The 14,738-nt window shown below is 56.7% G+C and overlaps 1 protein-coding gene across 1 annotated transcript in view; it reads right to left on the bottom strand.

Annotated features, from left to right (window-relative positions):
• The window catches only part of pde8a (phosphodiesterase 8A), a 163,607-nt gene extending 151,756 nt beyond the window's left edge, over nucleotides 1-11,851 (bottom strand). The window contains exon 1 of the mRNA XM_072470290.1: nucleotides 11,801-11,851. Coding sequence (XP_072326391.1) covers nucleotides 11,801-11,836 — 36 coding nt within the window. The 5' untranslated portion in view covers nucleotides 11,837-11,851. The remainder of the gene's footprint in view (nucleotides 1-11,800) is intronic.
• Between the last annotated feature and the right edge of the window lie 2,887 nt (nucleotides 11,852-14,738).

The raw sequence follows: 14,738 nt of genomic DNA, 5'->3' as shown, positions 1-14,738 counted from the left end.
TTGGAGAGGGACGGTTTGGAAAGGGACGGTTTGTAGATGGTTTGCAGAGGTGCAGTTTGCCGAGGGACGGTTTGGAGAGGGACGGTTTGCAGAGGGGCGGTTTGCAGAGGGGCGGTTTGCAGAGGGGCGGTTTGGAGAGGGACGGTTTGGAGAGGGACGGTTTGCAGAGGGACGGTTTGCAGAGGGGCGGTTTGCAGAGGGGCGGTTTGCAGAGGGGCGGTTTGGAGAGGGACGGTTTGGAGAGGGACGGTTTGGAAAGGGACGGTTTGTAGATGGTTTGCAGAGGTGCAGTTTGCCGAGGGACGGTTTGGAGAGGGACGGTTTGCAGAGGGACGGTTTGCGGAGGGACGGTTTGCGGAGGGGCGGTTTGCGGAGGGACGGTTTGCAGAGGGGCGGTTTGGAGAGGGACGGTCTGCAGAGGGACGGTTTGGAGAGGGACGGTTTGCAGAGGGACGGTTTGTATAGGGGCGGTTTGGAGAGGGACGGTTTGCGGAGGGACGGTTTGGAGAGGGGCGGTTTGGAGAGGGGCAGTTTGCGGAGGGACGGTTTGGAGAGGGACGGTTTGGAGAGGGATGGTTTGGGGAGGGGCGGTTTGGAGAGGGACGGTTTGGAGAGGGACGGTTTGGAGAGGGACGGTTTGCGGAGGGGCGGTTTGCGGATGGACGGTTTGCGGAGGGATGGTTTGGAGAGGGGTGGTTAGCAGAGGGGCGGTTTGCAGAGGTGCAGTTTGCGGAGGGGTGGTTTGCGGAGGGACGGTTTGCGGAGGGGCGGTTTGCGGAGGGGCGGTTTGCGGAGGGCCCATTTGGAGAGGGGCCATTTGGAGAGGGGCGGTTTGCAGAGGGGCGGTTAGGAGAGGGATGGTTTGCGGAGGGGCGGTTTGCAGAGGTGCGGTTTGCGGAGGGACGGTTTGCGGAGGGACGGTTTGCGGAGGGACGGTTTGCGGAGGGGCGGTTTGCGGAGGGGCGGTTTGCGGAGGGGCGGTTTGCGGAGGAGCGGTTTGCGGAGGGGCGGTTTGCGGAGGGGCGGTTTGCGGAGGGGCGGTTTGCGGAGGGACGGTTTGCAGAGGGACGGTTTGGAGAGGGACGGTTTGCAGAGGGGCGGTTTGCGGAGGGACGGTTTGGAGAGGGACGGTTTGGGGAGGGACGGTTTGTGGAGGGGCGGTTTGCGGAGGGACGGTTTGGAGAGGGGCGGTTTGCAGAGGGGCGGTTTGCGGAGGGACGGTTTGGAGAGGGACGGTTTGGAGAGGGACGGTTTGGAGAGGGACGGTTTGCGGAGGGGCGGTTTGCGGATGGACGGTTTGGAGAGGGACGGTTTGGAGAGGGACGGTTTGGAGAGGGACGGTTTGGAGAGGGACGGTTTGGGGAGGGGCGGTTTGCAGAGGGGCGGTTTGCGGTGGGATGGTTTGGAGAGGGACGGTTTGGAGAGGGACGGTTTGGAGAGGGACGGTTTGCGGAGGGGCGGTTTGGAGAGGGACGGTTTGCGGAGGGGCGGTTTGCGGATGGACGGTTTGCGGAGGGACGGTTTGGAGAGGGACGGTTTGCGGAGGGGCGGTTTGCGGAGGGGCGGTTTGCGGAGGGGTGGTTTGTGGAGGGATGGTTTGGAGAGGGACGGTTTGCGGAGGGGCGGTTTGCGGAGGGGCGGTTTGCGGAGGGGCGGTTTGCGGAGGGGCGGTTTGCGGAGGGGCGGTTTGCGGAGGGGCGGTTTGCGGAGGGGCGGTTTGCGGAGGGGCGGTTTGCGGAGGGACGGTTTGGAGAGGGGCGGTTTGCAGAGGGGCGGTTTGCAGAGGGGCGGTTTGCAGTCGGACGGTTTGCAGAGGGACGGTTTGGAGAGGGGCGGTTTGCAGAGGGGCGGTTTGCAGAGGGACGGTTTGGAGAGGGGCGGTTTGCAGAGGGGCGGTTTGCAGAGGGACGGTTTGGAGAGGGGCGGTTTGCAGAGGGGCGGTTTGCAGAGGGACGGTTTGGAGAGGGGCGGTTTGCCGAGGGGCGGTTTGCAGAGGGACGGTTTGGAGAGGGGCAGTTTGCAGAGGGGCGGTTTGCAGAGGGACGGTTTGGAGAGTGGCGGTTTGCAGAGGGGCGGTTTGCAGAGGGACGGTTTGGAGAGGGGCGGTTTGCAGAGGGGCGGTTTGGAGAGGGGCGGTTTGCAGAGGGGCGGTTTGCAGAGGGACGGTTTGCAGTCGGACGGTTTGCAGAGGGACGGTTTGGAGAGGGGCGGTTTGCAGAGGGGCGGTTTGCGGAGGGACGGTTTGCAGAGGGACGGTTTGGAGTGGGGCAGTTTGCAGAGGGGCGGTTTGCAGAGGGACGGTTTGGAGATGGACGGTTTGCAGAGGGGCGGTTTGCAGAGGGGTGGTTTGCGGAGGGGCGGTTTGCAGAGGGACGGTTTGCAGAGGGGCGGTTTGCGGAGGGGCGGTTTGCGGAGGGACGGTTTGCAGAGGGGCGGTTTGGAGTGGGGCAGTTTGCGGAGGGGTGGTTTGCAGAGGGATGGTTTGGAGGGGGGCGCTTTGCGTAGGTGCGGTTTGCAGAGGGGCGGTTTGCGGAGGGGCGGTTTGCGGAGGGACGGTTTGCGGAGGGACGGTTTGCGGAGGGACGGTTTGCGGAGGGGCGGTTTGCGGTGGGGCGGTTTGCGGAGGGACGGTTTGCGGAGGGGCGGTTTGCGGAGGGGCGGTTTGCGGAGGGGCGGTTTGCGGAGGGGCGGTTTGGAGAGGGGCGGTTTGCAGAAGGGCGGTTTGCGGAGGGGCGGTTTGCGGTGGGGCGGTTTGCGGAGGGGCGGTTTGCGGAGGGACGGTTTGCGGAGGGGCGGTTTGCGGAGGGACGGTTTGCGGAGGGACGGTTTGCAGAGGGGCGGTTTGCAGAGGGGCGGTTTGCGGAGGGACCGTTTGCGGAGGGACGGTTTGCGGAGGGACGGTTTGCGGAGGGGCGGTTTGCGGAGGGGCGGTTTGCGGAGGGCCCATTTGGAGAGGGGCCATTTGGAGAGGGGCGGTTTGCAGAGGGGCGGTTAGGAGAGGGATGGTTTGCGGAGGGACGGTTTGCGGAGGGGCGGTTTGCGGAGGGGCGGTTTGCGGAGGGGCGGTTTGCGCAGGGACGGTTTGCGGAGGGGCGGTTTGCGGAGGGGCAGTTTGCGGAGGGGCAGTTTGCGGAGGGGTGGTTAGCAGAGGGGCGGTTAGCAGAGGTGCGGTTTGCGGAGGGGTGGTTTGCGGAGGGACGGTTTGCGGAGGGAAGGTTTGCGGAGGGGCGGTTTGCGGAGGGGCGGTTTGCGGAGAGCCGGTTTGGAGAGGGGCCGTTTGGAGAGGGGCGGTTTGGAGAGGGGCGGTTTTCGAGCAAGTCCAACGAGAGAGGGTGTGGTCTCAACTTAGTTTCAGGAAATGAAGTGAACTTTTAATAGTAGCGATCACAGTTCCATTAGCTTTAACATAATTATGGAAAAAGAGGGACGGTTTGCAGAGGGGCGGTTTGCGGAGGGGCGGTTTGCGGAGGGACGGTTTGCAGAGGGACGGTTTGGAGTGGGGCAGTTTGCAGAGGGGCGGTTTGGAGGGGGGCGCTTTGCGTAGGTGCGGTTTGCAGAGGGGCGGTTTGCGGAGGGGCGGTTTGCGGAGGGACGGTTTGCGGAGGGACGGTTTGCGGAGGGACGGTTTGCGGAGGGGCGGTTTGCGGAGGGGCGGTTTGCGGAGGGACGGTTTGCGGAGGGGCGGTTTGCGGAGGGGCGGTTTGCGGAGGGGCGGTTTGCGGAGGGGCGGTTTGGAGAGGGGCGGTTTGCAGAAGGGTGGTTTGCGGAGGGACGGTTTGCGGAGGGGCGGTTTGCGGAGGGGTGGTTTGCGGAGGGGCGGTTTGCGGTGGGGCGGTTTGCGGAGGGGCGGTTTGCGGAGGGACGGTTTGCGGAGGGGCCGTTTGCGGAGGGGCGGTTTGCGGAGGGGCGGTTTGCGGAGGGGCGGTTTGCGGAGGGGCGGTTTGCGGAGGGGCGGTTTGCGGAGGGGCAGTTTGCGGAGGGGTGGTTAGCAGAGGGGCGGTTTGCGGAGGGGCGGTTTGCGGAGAGCCGGTTTGGAGAGGGGCCGTTTGGAGAGGGGCGGTTTTCGAGCAAGTCCAACGAGAGAGGGTGTGGTCTCAACTTAGTTTCAGGAAATGAAGTGAACTTTTAATAGTAGCGATCACAGTTCCATTAGCTTTAACATAATTATGGAAAAAGACAAAGTTAGAATAAGACATAAATTTCTAAATTGGGGTAAGGCCTATTCACTAAGCTGAGGAGTTATTTAGCAAACGTGGACTGGAAACAGCTACTTGAAAGTAAGTCAGTGTCAGGGCGGGTGGGAGACAGTCAAAGGATAGATTCGAGGGGTTCAGAGTAAACATGTTCCCACAAAGAAAAAGGGGCAGACGGCCAGACCTAGAGTCCGCTGAAGGTCAAGGAGCTAACAGGGTATAAGGTACGGCACAAAAGGAAAGCTTACGTCAGACAGAAAGCAGAGAGGAGTTCAGAAAGAGAAGGGTTGAAATTAAAAGGGAAATTACGAATGCAAAGAGAAGGCGTGAAAAGAAAGCAGAATCAAGGCAAACCCAGAGACGTTTTCTCAATACGTTAAGAGTAAGGGATAACTAAGGAAAGAGTAGGGCCCATAAAATACTATAAAGGTAACCTGCGTGTCAGAGGTCGATGTGGTTCTTTAATGAATACTTTGCATCTGTCTTCACAAAAGAGGGGGCAGACAGAAACTATACAGACATTGGAGTTAAGGAAGAGGACTGTAAGGATTAGATTATGACGAGAGGTTGAGTAGACTGGGACTGTACTCATTGGAGTTTAGAAGGATGCGGGGGGATCTTATTGAAACATATAAGATTATGAAGGGAATAGATAGGATAGATGCGGGCAGGTTGTTTCCACTGGTCGGGTGAAAGCAGAACTAGGGGGTATAGCCTCAAAATAAGGGGAGGTAGATTTAGGACGGAGTTTAGGAGGAACTTCTTCACCCAAAGGGTTGTGAATCTCTGGAATTCCTTGCCCAGTGAAGCAGTTGAGGCTCCTTCTTTAAACATTTTTAAGAAAAAGATAGATACCTTTCTAAAGAATAAAGGGATTAAGGGTTATGGTGTTCGGGCCGGAAAGTGGAGCTGAGTCCACAAAAGATCAGCCATGATCTCATTGAATGGTGGAGCAGGCTCGAGGGGCCAGATGGCCGACTCCTGTTCCTAGTTCTTATGTTCTTATGTAACGTATTGGATGTGATAAACATAGGAGGAAGTAGTAGCATCCTTGAAAGTGGATAAATCAGCCGGGCTGAATGAAGGCTGACAAAAGAAGCCAGGGAGGATATTGCGGACGGTCTGTTCATCGTTTTTCAATCCTCACTGGGTGCGAGCATGTTGAGTGAGGATTGGAGGACTAATGTTGTAGCCATATATAAAAAGGGAGAGGAAGGAATATGCCAAATAATTTCTGGCCAATCAGTCTTACCTCGGTCATGGGCAAATTATTGAATTCAATTCTGAGAAACAGGATAAACTGTCACTTCAAAAGATACGGATGAATCAGGTAGTGTCAGCATGGAGCTGTTAAAGAAAGGTCCTGTCTGCCTAACTTGATTGAAGTTTTTGAGGAAGTAATCAGGAGGATTGATGAGGGTAATACAGTTGATGTTGTCTACATGGATTTTAGTAAAACTTTTGACAAGGTCCCACATGACAGACTGACTAAAAATAAAAAAGCCCAGGGGATTGAGGGGAGTGTAGCAAGCAGGATATAAAACTGGCTCAATGACAGGAAGTAAAGGGTAATTGTTGACGGGTGTTTTTCTGACAGGAAGGCAGTTTCCAGTGGGGTTTTGCGGGCTCAGTGCTAGGTCCCTTTTTAAAAAAATAATCTTTATTGTCACAAATAGGCTTACTTTAACACTGCAATGAAGTTACTGTGAAACTCCCCTAGTCACCACATTCCGGCGCCTGTTCGGGTACACTGAGCGAGAATTCAGTATGTCCAAATTACCTAACAGCACGTCTTTCGGGACTAGGAGGAAACCGGAGCACCCGGAGGAAACCCACGCAGACACGGGGAGAACGTGCAGACTCCGCACAGACAGTGATCCAAGCCGGGAATCGAACCCGGGACCCTGGCGCTGTGAAGCCACAGTGCTAACCACTGTGCTACCGTGCCACCCCCTGCTTTTTGTGTATATATTATTACATAGATATGTAAAAGATAGGAGCAGGAGGAGGCCTTTTGGCCCTTCGAGCCCGCTCCGCCATTCATCACCATCATGGCTGATCATCCAACTCAATAGCCTAATCCTGCTTTCCCCCCATAGCCTTTGACCCCATTCTCCCCAAGTGCTATATCCAGCCGCCTCTTGAATATATTCAATGTTTTAGCATCAACTACTTCCTGTGGTAATGAATTCCACAGGCTCACCACTCTGTGTGTGAAGAAAGTCTCATCTCTGTCCGAAATGGTTTACCCTGAATCCTCAGACTGTGACCCCGGGGGCGTCATTCTCCGACCCCCTGCCGGGTCGGAGAATGGCCGTTGGCCGCCGTGAATCCCGCCCCCGCTGAAGTCTACGGTACCGGAGATTGGGCGGGGGCGGGAATCGGGCCGCGCCGGTTGGCGGGAGCCCCCGTTCAATTCTCCGGCCCGGATGGGCCGTAGTCCCGCCCTGAAATTGCCTGTCCCGCCGGCGTAAATCAAACCTGGTATTTACCGGCGGGACCAGGCGGCGTGGGCAGACTCCGGGGTCCTGGGGGGGGGCGCGGGGCGATCTGACCCCGGGGGGTGCCCCCACGGTGGCCTGGCCCGCGATCGGGGCCCACCGATCCGCGGGCGGGCCTGTGCCGTGGGGGCACTCTTTCCCTTCCGCCTCCGCCACGGCCTCCACCATGGCGGAGGCGGAAGTGACTCTCCCCACTGCGCATGCGCGGGGAAACTGTCAGCAGCCGCTGACGCTCCCGCGCATGCGCCGCATTTCCGCGCCAGCTGGCGGGGCAATAAACGCCATGTCCGCCAGCTGGCGGGGCGGAAATCCCTCCGGCGTCGGCCTAGCCCCTCAATGTTGGGGCTCAGCCCCCAAAGATGCGGAGCATTCCGCACCTTTGGGCCGGCGCGATGCCCGTCTGATTGGCGCCGTCTTTGGCGCCAGTCGGCGGACATCGCGCCGTTGGAGAATTTCGCCCCTGGTTCTGAACACACCTGCCATTGGGAAATCTTCCCTGCATCTACCCTGTCTAGCCCTGTCAGAATTTTGTCAGTCTCTGAGATCCCCCCTCATTCTTCTGAACTTCAGCGAGAACAATCCCAACCTCGTCAATCTCTCCTCATACGACAGTCCCGCCATCCCTGGAATCAGTCTGGTAAACCTTCGCTGCACTCCCTCGAGAGCAAGAACATCCTTCCTCAGTGAAGGAGACCAAAACTGCACACAATACTCCAGGTGTGGCCTCACCAAGGTCCTGTATAATTGCAGCAACACATCCCTGCTTCTATACTCGAAACCTCTCGCAATGAAGGCCAACATACCATTAGCCTTCTTTACCGTCTGCTGCACCTGCATGCTTACCTTCAGCGAATGGTGCACAAGGACACCCAGGTCCCGCTGCACACTCCCCTCTCCCAATTTACAACCGTTCAGGTAGTAATCTGCCTTCCTGTTTTTGCTTCCAAAGTGAACAACCTCACACTTATCCAAATTATACTGCATCTGCCATTGGTTTGCCCACTCGCCCAACCTGTCCAGATCTTGCTGTAGGATCCCTGCACCCTCGTCACAATTCACCCTCCCACCTAACTTGGTATCATCTGCAAACTTTGAGATGTTACATTTTGTTCCCTGATCCAAATCATTAATAGATATTGTGAATAGCTGGGATCCCAGCACCGATCCCTGCGGTACCCCACTAGTCACTGCCTGCCAATTTGAAAAGGACCCATTAATCCCTACTCTTTGTTTCCTCTCTGCCAACCAGTTTTCTATCCACCTCAGTACATTTCGCCCAATCCCATGCGCTTTAATTTTGCAGAATAATCTCTTATGCGGGACTTTGTCAAACGCCTTCTGAAAGTCCAAATATACCACATCGACTGGCTCCCCCTTGTCGACTGTACTGGTTACATCTTTAAAGAATTCCAACAGATTTGTCAAGCATGATTTTCCCTTCATAAATCCATGCTGACTCTGACTGATCCTGCCACTGCTTTCTAAATGTTCCGCTATAAAGTCCTTGATAATGGATTCAAGCATTTTCCCCACTACCGATGTTAAGCTTACTGGTCTATAATTCCCTGCTTTCGCTCGACCTCCCTTTTTGAATATCGGAGTGACGTGAACCACCCTCCAATCTGCAGGGACTGTTCCAGTCTATAGAATCCCGGAAGATGACCACCAATGCATCCACTATTTCCAGAGCCAACTCCTTAAGCTCTCTGGGATGCAGATTCTCAGGCCCTGGGGATTTATCCGCCTTCAATCCCATCAATTTTCCCAGCACCATTTCTCTACTAATGTTGATTTCCCTCAGTTCTTCCCTCTCACTAAACCTTTCATTCTCCAACATTTCTGGTATCTGATTTGTGTCCCCTTTTGTGAAGACAGAACCAAAGTATGTTTTCAATTGCTCAGCCGTTTCTTTGTCTCTTATTATGCATTCCCCTGTTTCTGTCTGTAGTGGGCCAACATTTCTCTTTACCAATCGCTTTCTCTTCACATATCTGTAGAAACTCTTAGTGTCAGTCTTTATGTTCCCTGCAAGCTTCCTTTCGTACTGTACCTTCCCCTTTTTAATCAATCCCTTTGTCCTTCTTTGCTGAATTTTAAACTGCAAATCCTCAGACCTATTATTTTTCTTGGCTAATATGTATGTTTCTTCCTTGGATCGGATACTATTTCTAATTTCCTTTGTAAGCCATGGATTATATCTCTTACCCCCTTTGTTTTTGTGCCAGACAGGAATGAACAGTTGCTGTAGTTCCCCCACGCGTTCCTTGAATGTTTGCCATTGTCTATCCACTGTCATCCCTTTCAGTAACTCTCCCCAATCTATCAAGACCAACTCACGCCTCATATCTTCATAGTTCCCTTTATTAAGATTCAGCGCCCTAGTCTCCAAATCAACTACTTCACTCTCCAACTTGATAAAAAATTCTATCATGTTATGGTCGCTCATCCCCAAGGGGTCTCGCACAGCCTGGTTGGCAATGATTCCCTTCTCATTACGCAGTACCCAATCTAAGATGGCCTGCTCTCTAGTTGGTTCCTCCACATATTGGTCAAGAAAACCATCCCGTATACACTCCAGGAATTCCTCCTTGACAGCATTGTGGCTAATTTGATTTGCCCAATCTATGTGCAGATTAAATCACCCATGATCACTGATATTCCCTTATTACATACATCACTAATTTTGTGTTTAATGCCATTCCCAACAGCACCAGTACAGTTTGGGGGTCTATATGACACCCAGTAATGTTTTTTGCCCCATGGTATTTCTCAACTCTACCCATACAGACTCCACGTTGTCAGAGCGAATATCCTTTCTCACTATTGTGTTAATTTCCTCTTTAACCAGCAGTGCCACGCCACCACCTTTTCTTTTCTGCCTGTCCTTCCTAAATACTGAGAACCCTGGGACATTCAGTTCCCATCCCTGGTCACCCTGCAGCCGTGTCTCCGTCATCTCAATTATATCATATCCATTTATATCTACCTGCGCGATTAGTTCACCCACTTTATTGCGAATGCTCCGTGCATTAAGGCACAGAGCCTTTACGTTTGTCTTGCTCCCAATATGTTTCTCCGCTGCCCTGTTTGAATTTTGTCCCTGGTTTCTCCAACTATCACTTTTCTTCTTCACTTTTCTACCTTTTGCTTTTGTCCTTGCTCCCTCTGTCTCTGACTCCTTGCGTAGGTTCCCATCCCCCTGGCATTTTAGTTTAAACCCTCCCCAACCGCTTGATTTAGATGTAAACGTAGGAGGAATAATCAAGAAGTTTGCAGACAACAGAAAAATTGGCTGCCAGGTTGAAAGTGAGGAGGATTGGTGTAAACTGCCGGAGACGCCAATGGACTAGTCAGGTGGGCAGCAAGGTGGCAGAGAGGTGCAGAGGAAGTGAGGGACCTTGGTAGTGAATGCCCACAGATCCTGAATCTAGGTAGCAAGACAGGTTAAGGTGGTTAAGAAGGCATATGGAACCTTCCAGTTATTAGCTTAGGGTTAGAATATAAAAGTCTGCAGGTTATGCTAGAACTGTACAAAGCATTAGTTAGGCTGCAACTTGAGTGTGAGCCGTTCTGGTCAGCTCATTACCGGAAGGGTGCAATTGCACTCGGGACGGTACAGAGGAGATTTATTAGATTGTTGCCAGGACTGGGAAATTGCAACTATGAGGAAAGATTGGATCGGCTGGGGTCGCTCTCCATGGAACAGAGGCAGCAATGGGCAGATTTGATTGAGATGTAGAAAAATACAGCACAGAACAGGCCCTTCGGCCCACGATGTTGTGCAGGTTGTGAGGGGCCTGGATGGAGGGGACGGGAAGGATCTATTTACTTTAGCAGGAGGTCAGTGACGAGGGGGTATGGATTTAAAATGATTGATAGGCAGATTAGAGGAGAATGAGGGGAACCCTTTTCATGTAGAGGGTTGTGGAGGTCTGGAACTCATTGCCTCAAAGTAGAGGCAGAAACACACACCTCATTTACCAGTTCCCTGCAGGGCCATGGACCAAATGTAGGCTTGGGTCCATGCAGAGACGATGGGCCGAGTGGCCTCTTTCTGTGCGGTAAACTTTCTGATTCTACACCCCTAACATTGACTAAGAATGTCAGACCATAACTGCAGCTCTCATTTTACTGGGGAGGTGGTGACATAGCTTGGTCACTGGACTAGTGACCCATTACCCGGGGACCTGCATTCGAATCGCACCAGGGCAGGTGGTGACATTTGAATTCAATAAAAATCTGCAATCGAACCATCGTCGCTTGTCGTAAAAACCCACCTGGTTCACTCATGTCCTTTCGGGAAGGAAATCTGCCGCCCTTACCCGGTCTGGCCTACACGTGACTCCAGACCCACAGCCATGTGGTTGGCTCTTAACTGCCCTGAAATAGCCCAGCGAGACCCTCAGTTACAGGGCAATTAGGGATGGGCAAGAAATGCTGGCCCATCCGACGCCGCCCACATCCATAAATGAGAAAATAGCATTCCCTCTCTGCAGCGAATGGTGCCAGCTGCTGATTTCATACCTGGTGTGAAAATGAGAAATGGGCTGGCACCAAGGGTGGGGCAACAACAGGAACTGGATCACTCTGCAACCTTGTGGGTTTTATCCAAAGCTGCTGGATTCTGCTCCACTCAGTTTTTCCTCAATATATTTTTGCTGCATCGACCCCTCCCCCCCAGCAGCTCCTCGGTTATTCGAAAGTTCTGCATCTTGTATAAACCCTCAATTCCTCTGACTGCTTCTGTCTCAATATCATTTACACATCACTCATATCATGTCAGCACATTGCAGGATATTCTTCCCTCATGTCTGCTTCTCCCTGCTCCCCAATTCGAAATGCTGCTCAGGCATTTCCTTGCAGTTCTGGAGCGTCTACATCTGAAATGTCAACACATCTGTTGTCTCCACAGAAGCTGGTTAACCTGCTGAGTGTTTCCTGCATTTCAGTTTCCAACAGTTTCCTCTCTTCACACCAGCACCAGTACATCGTCTCAGCCACTGAGCAACCAGGAGCAGTAACCTTCCAGACGCAGCTTGCTGACTCTAACTGAAATGTACTGCCTGAGACAGCTAGCACAACACAGACCAGGAAACTGCTACTCACAGTCTGAACCTGCTCAGCCATTGAGGGAGCCTCCATATTCAGAGTAATCCTCGCTGTCCATCAGGGTTATAACCACCAGCAGTCAGATCTTTGCTCAGTTGCAGCTTTAAACATACGCACACACTGCACGTGGAATTTACTCCCAATCAACTGGGTTGTGATAAACTTACAGACTGTGATAAACCGACATTAACGTCATAGCCATTAATCATCTTGTGCAAACACCTCGAACAAAGCAATCGACCAGCAAGTCCCCATCTGCACACAACTACAGAAAACGATCCGAAAACCCCTCAAAAAACCAAAGCCACGTGTAACTGTGTCAAGTTTCTGATCAGCGGGCACCAATCAAGCAAGTCACATACACAGCCCGCCAGACACAGCCCGCCAGACACTGCCCGCCAGACACTGCCCACCCGCCAGACACAGCCCGCCAGACACAGCCCGCCCGCCAGACACTGCCCGCCCGCCAGACACTGCCCGCCCGCCAGACACTGCCCGCCAGACACTGCCCGCCAGACACTGCCCGCTCGCCAGACAGAGCCCGCCAGACACGGCCCGCCAGACACAGCCCGCCAGACACAGCCCGCTCGCCAGACACAGCCCGCCAGACACAGCCCGCCAGACACAGCCCGCCAGACACAGCCCGCCAGACACAGCCCGCCAGACACAGCCCGCTCGCCAGACACAGCCCGCTCGCCAGACACAGCCCGCTCGCCAGACACAGCCCGCTCGCCAGACACAGCCCGCCAGACACTGCCCGCCAGACACAGCCCGCCAGACACAGCCCGCCAGACACAGCCCGCTCGCCAGACACATCCCGCTCGCCAGACACAGCCCGCTCGCCAGACACAGCCCGCTCGCCAGACACAGCCCGCTCGCCAGACACAGCCCGCTCGCCAGACACAGTCCGCTCGCCAGACACAGCCCGCTCGCCAGACACAGCCCGCTCGCCAGACACAGCCCGCCCGCCAGACACAGCTCGCCAGACACAGCCCGCCAGACACAGCCCGCTCGCCAGACACAGCCCGCCCGCCAGACACAGCCCGCCAGACACAGCCCGCCAGACACAGCCCGCTCGCCAGACACAGCCCGCCAGACACAGCCCGCTCGCCAGACACAGCCCGCCAGACACAGCCCGCCCGCCAGGCACAGCCCGCCAGACACAGCCCGCCCGCCAGAAACAGCCCGCCAGACACAGACCGCCAGACACAGCCCGCCAGACACAGCCCGCCCGCCAGACACAGCCCGCCAGAAACAGCCCGCCAGACACAGACCGCCAGAAACAGCCCGCCAGACACAGACCGCCAGACACAGCCCGCCAGACACAGCCCGCCAGACAAAGCCCACCCGCCAGACACAGCCCGCCAGACACAGCCCGCCCGCCAGGCACAGCCCGCCAGACACAGCCCGCCCGCCAGACACAGCCCGCCAGACACAGCCCGCCAGACACAGCCCGCCAGACAAAGCCCACCCGCCAGACACAGCCCGCCAGACACAGCCCGCCCGCCAGACACAGCCCGCCAGACACAGCCCGCCAGACACAGCCCGCCAGACACAGCCCGCCCGCCAGACACAGCCCGCCAGACACAGCCCGCCAGACACAGCCCGCCCGCCAGAAACAGCCCGCCAGACACAGCCCGCCAGACACAGCCCGCCCGCCAGACACAGCCCGCCCGCCAGACACAGCCCGCCCGCCAGACACAGCCCGCCAGACACAGCCCACTCGCCAGACACAGCCCGCCAGACACAGCCCGCCAGAAACAGCTCGCCAGACACAGCCCGCCAGACACAGCCCGCCAGACACAGCCCGCCAGACACAGCCCGCCCGCCAGACACAGCCCGCCAGACACAGCCCGCTCGCCAGACACAGCCCGCCAGACACAGCCCGCCAGACACAGCCCGCCAGACACAGCCCGCCCGCCAGACACAGCCCGCCAGACACAGCCCGCTCGCCAGACACAGCCCGCCAGACACAGCCCGCCAGACACAGCCCGCCAGACACAGCCCGCCCGCCAGACACAGCCCGCCAGACACAGCCCGCCAGACACAGCCCGCCAGACACAGCCCACTCGCCAGACACAGCCCACTCGCCAGACACAGCCCGCCAGACACAGCCCACTCGCCAGACACAGCCCGCCAGACACAGCCCGCCAGACACAGCCCGCCAGACACAGCCCGCCAGACACAGCCCGCCAGACACAGCCCGCCAGACACAGCCCGCCAGACACAGCCCGCCAGACACAGCCCGCCAGACACAGCCCGCCAGACACAGCCCGCCAGACACAGCCCGCCAGACACAGCCCGCCAGACACAGCCCGCCAGACACAGCCCACTCGCCAGACACAGCCCGCCAGACACAGCCCACTCGCCAGACACAGCCCGCCAGACACAGCCCGCCAGAAACAGCTCGCCAGACACAGCCCACTCGCCAGAAACAGCCCGCCAGACACAGCCCGCTCGCCAGACACAGCCCGCCAGACACAGCCCGCCAGAAACAGCCCGCCAGACACAGCCCGCCAGACACAGCCCGCCAGACACAGCCCGCCAGACACAGCCCGCCAGACACAGCCCGCCAGACACAGCCCGCTCCGCAGACACAGCCCGCCAGACACAGCCCGCCAGACACAGCCCGCCCGCCAGACACAGCCCGCCAGACACAGCCCGCCAGACACAGCCCGCCCGCCAGACACAGCCCGCCCGCCAGACACAGCTCGCCAGACACAGCCCGCCAGACACAGCCCGCCAGACACAGCCCACTCGCCAGACACAGCCCGCCAGACACAGCCCACTCGCCAGACACAGCCCGCCAGACACAGCCCGCCCGCCAGACACAGCCCGCCCGCCAGACACAGCCCACTCGCCAGACACAGCCAGCCAGACACAGCCCGCTCGCCAGAAACAGCCCGCCAGACACAGCCCGCTCGCCAGAAACAGC

Source organism: Scyliorhinus torazame, chromosome 12 (assembly GCF_047496885.1).
Source record: "Scyliorhinus torazame isolate Kashiwa2021f chromosome 12, sScyTor2.1, whole genome shotgun sequence".
NCBI lineage: Eukaryota > Metazoa > Chordata > Chondrichthyes > Carcharhiniformes > Scyliorhinidae > Scyliorhinus > Scyliorhinus torazame.
This window is presented reverse-complemented; position numbering and strand designations above follow the sequence as displayed.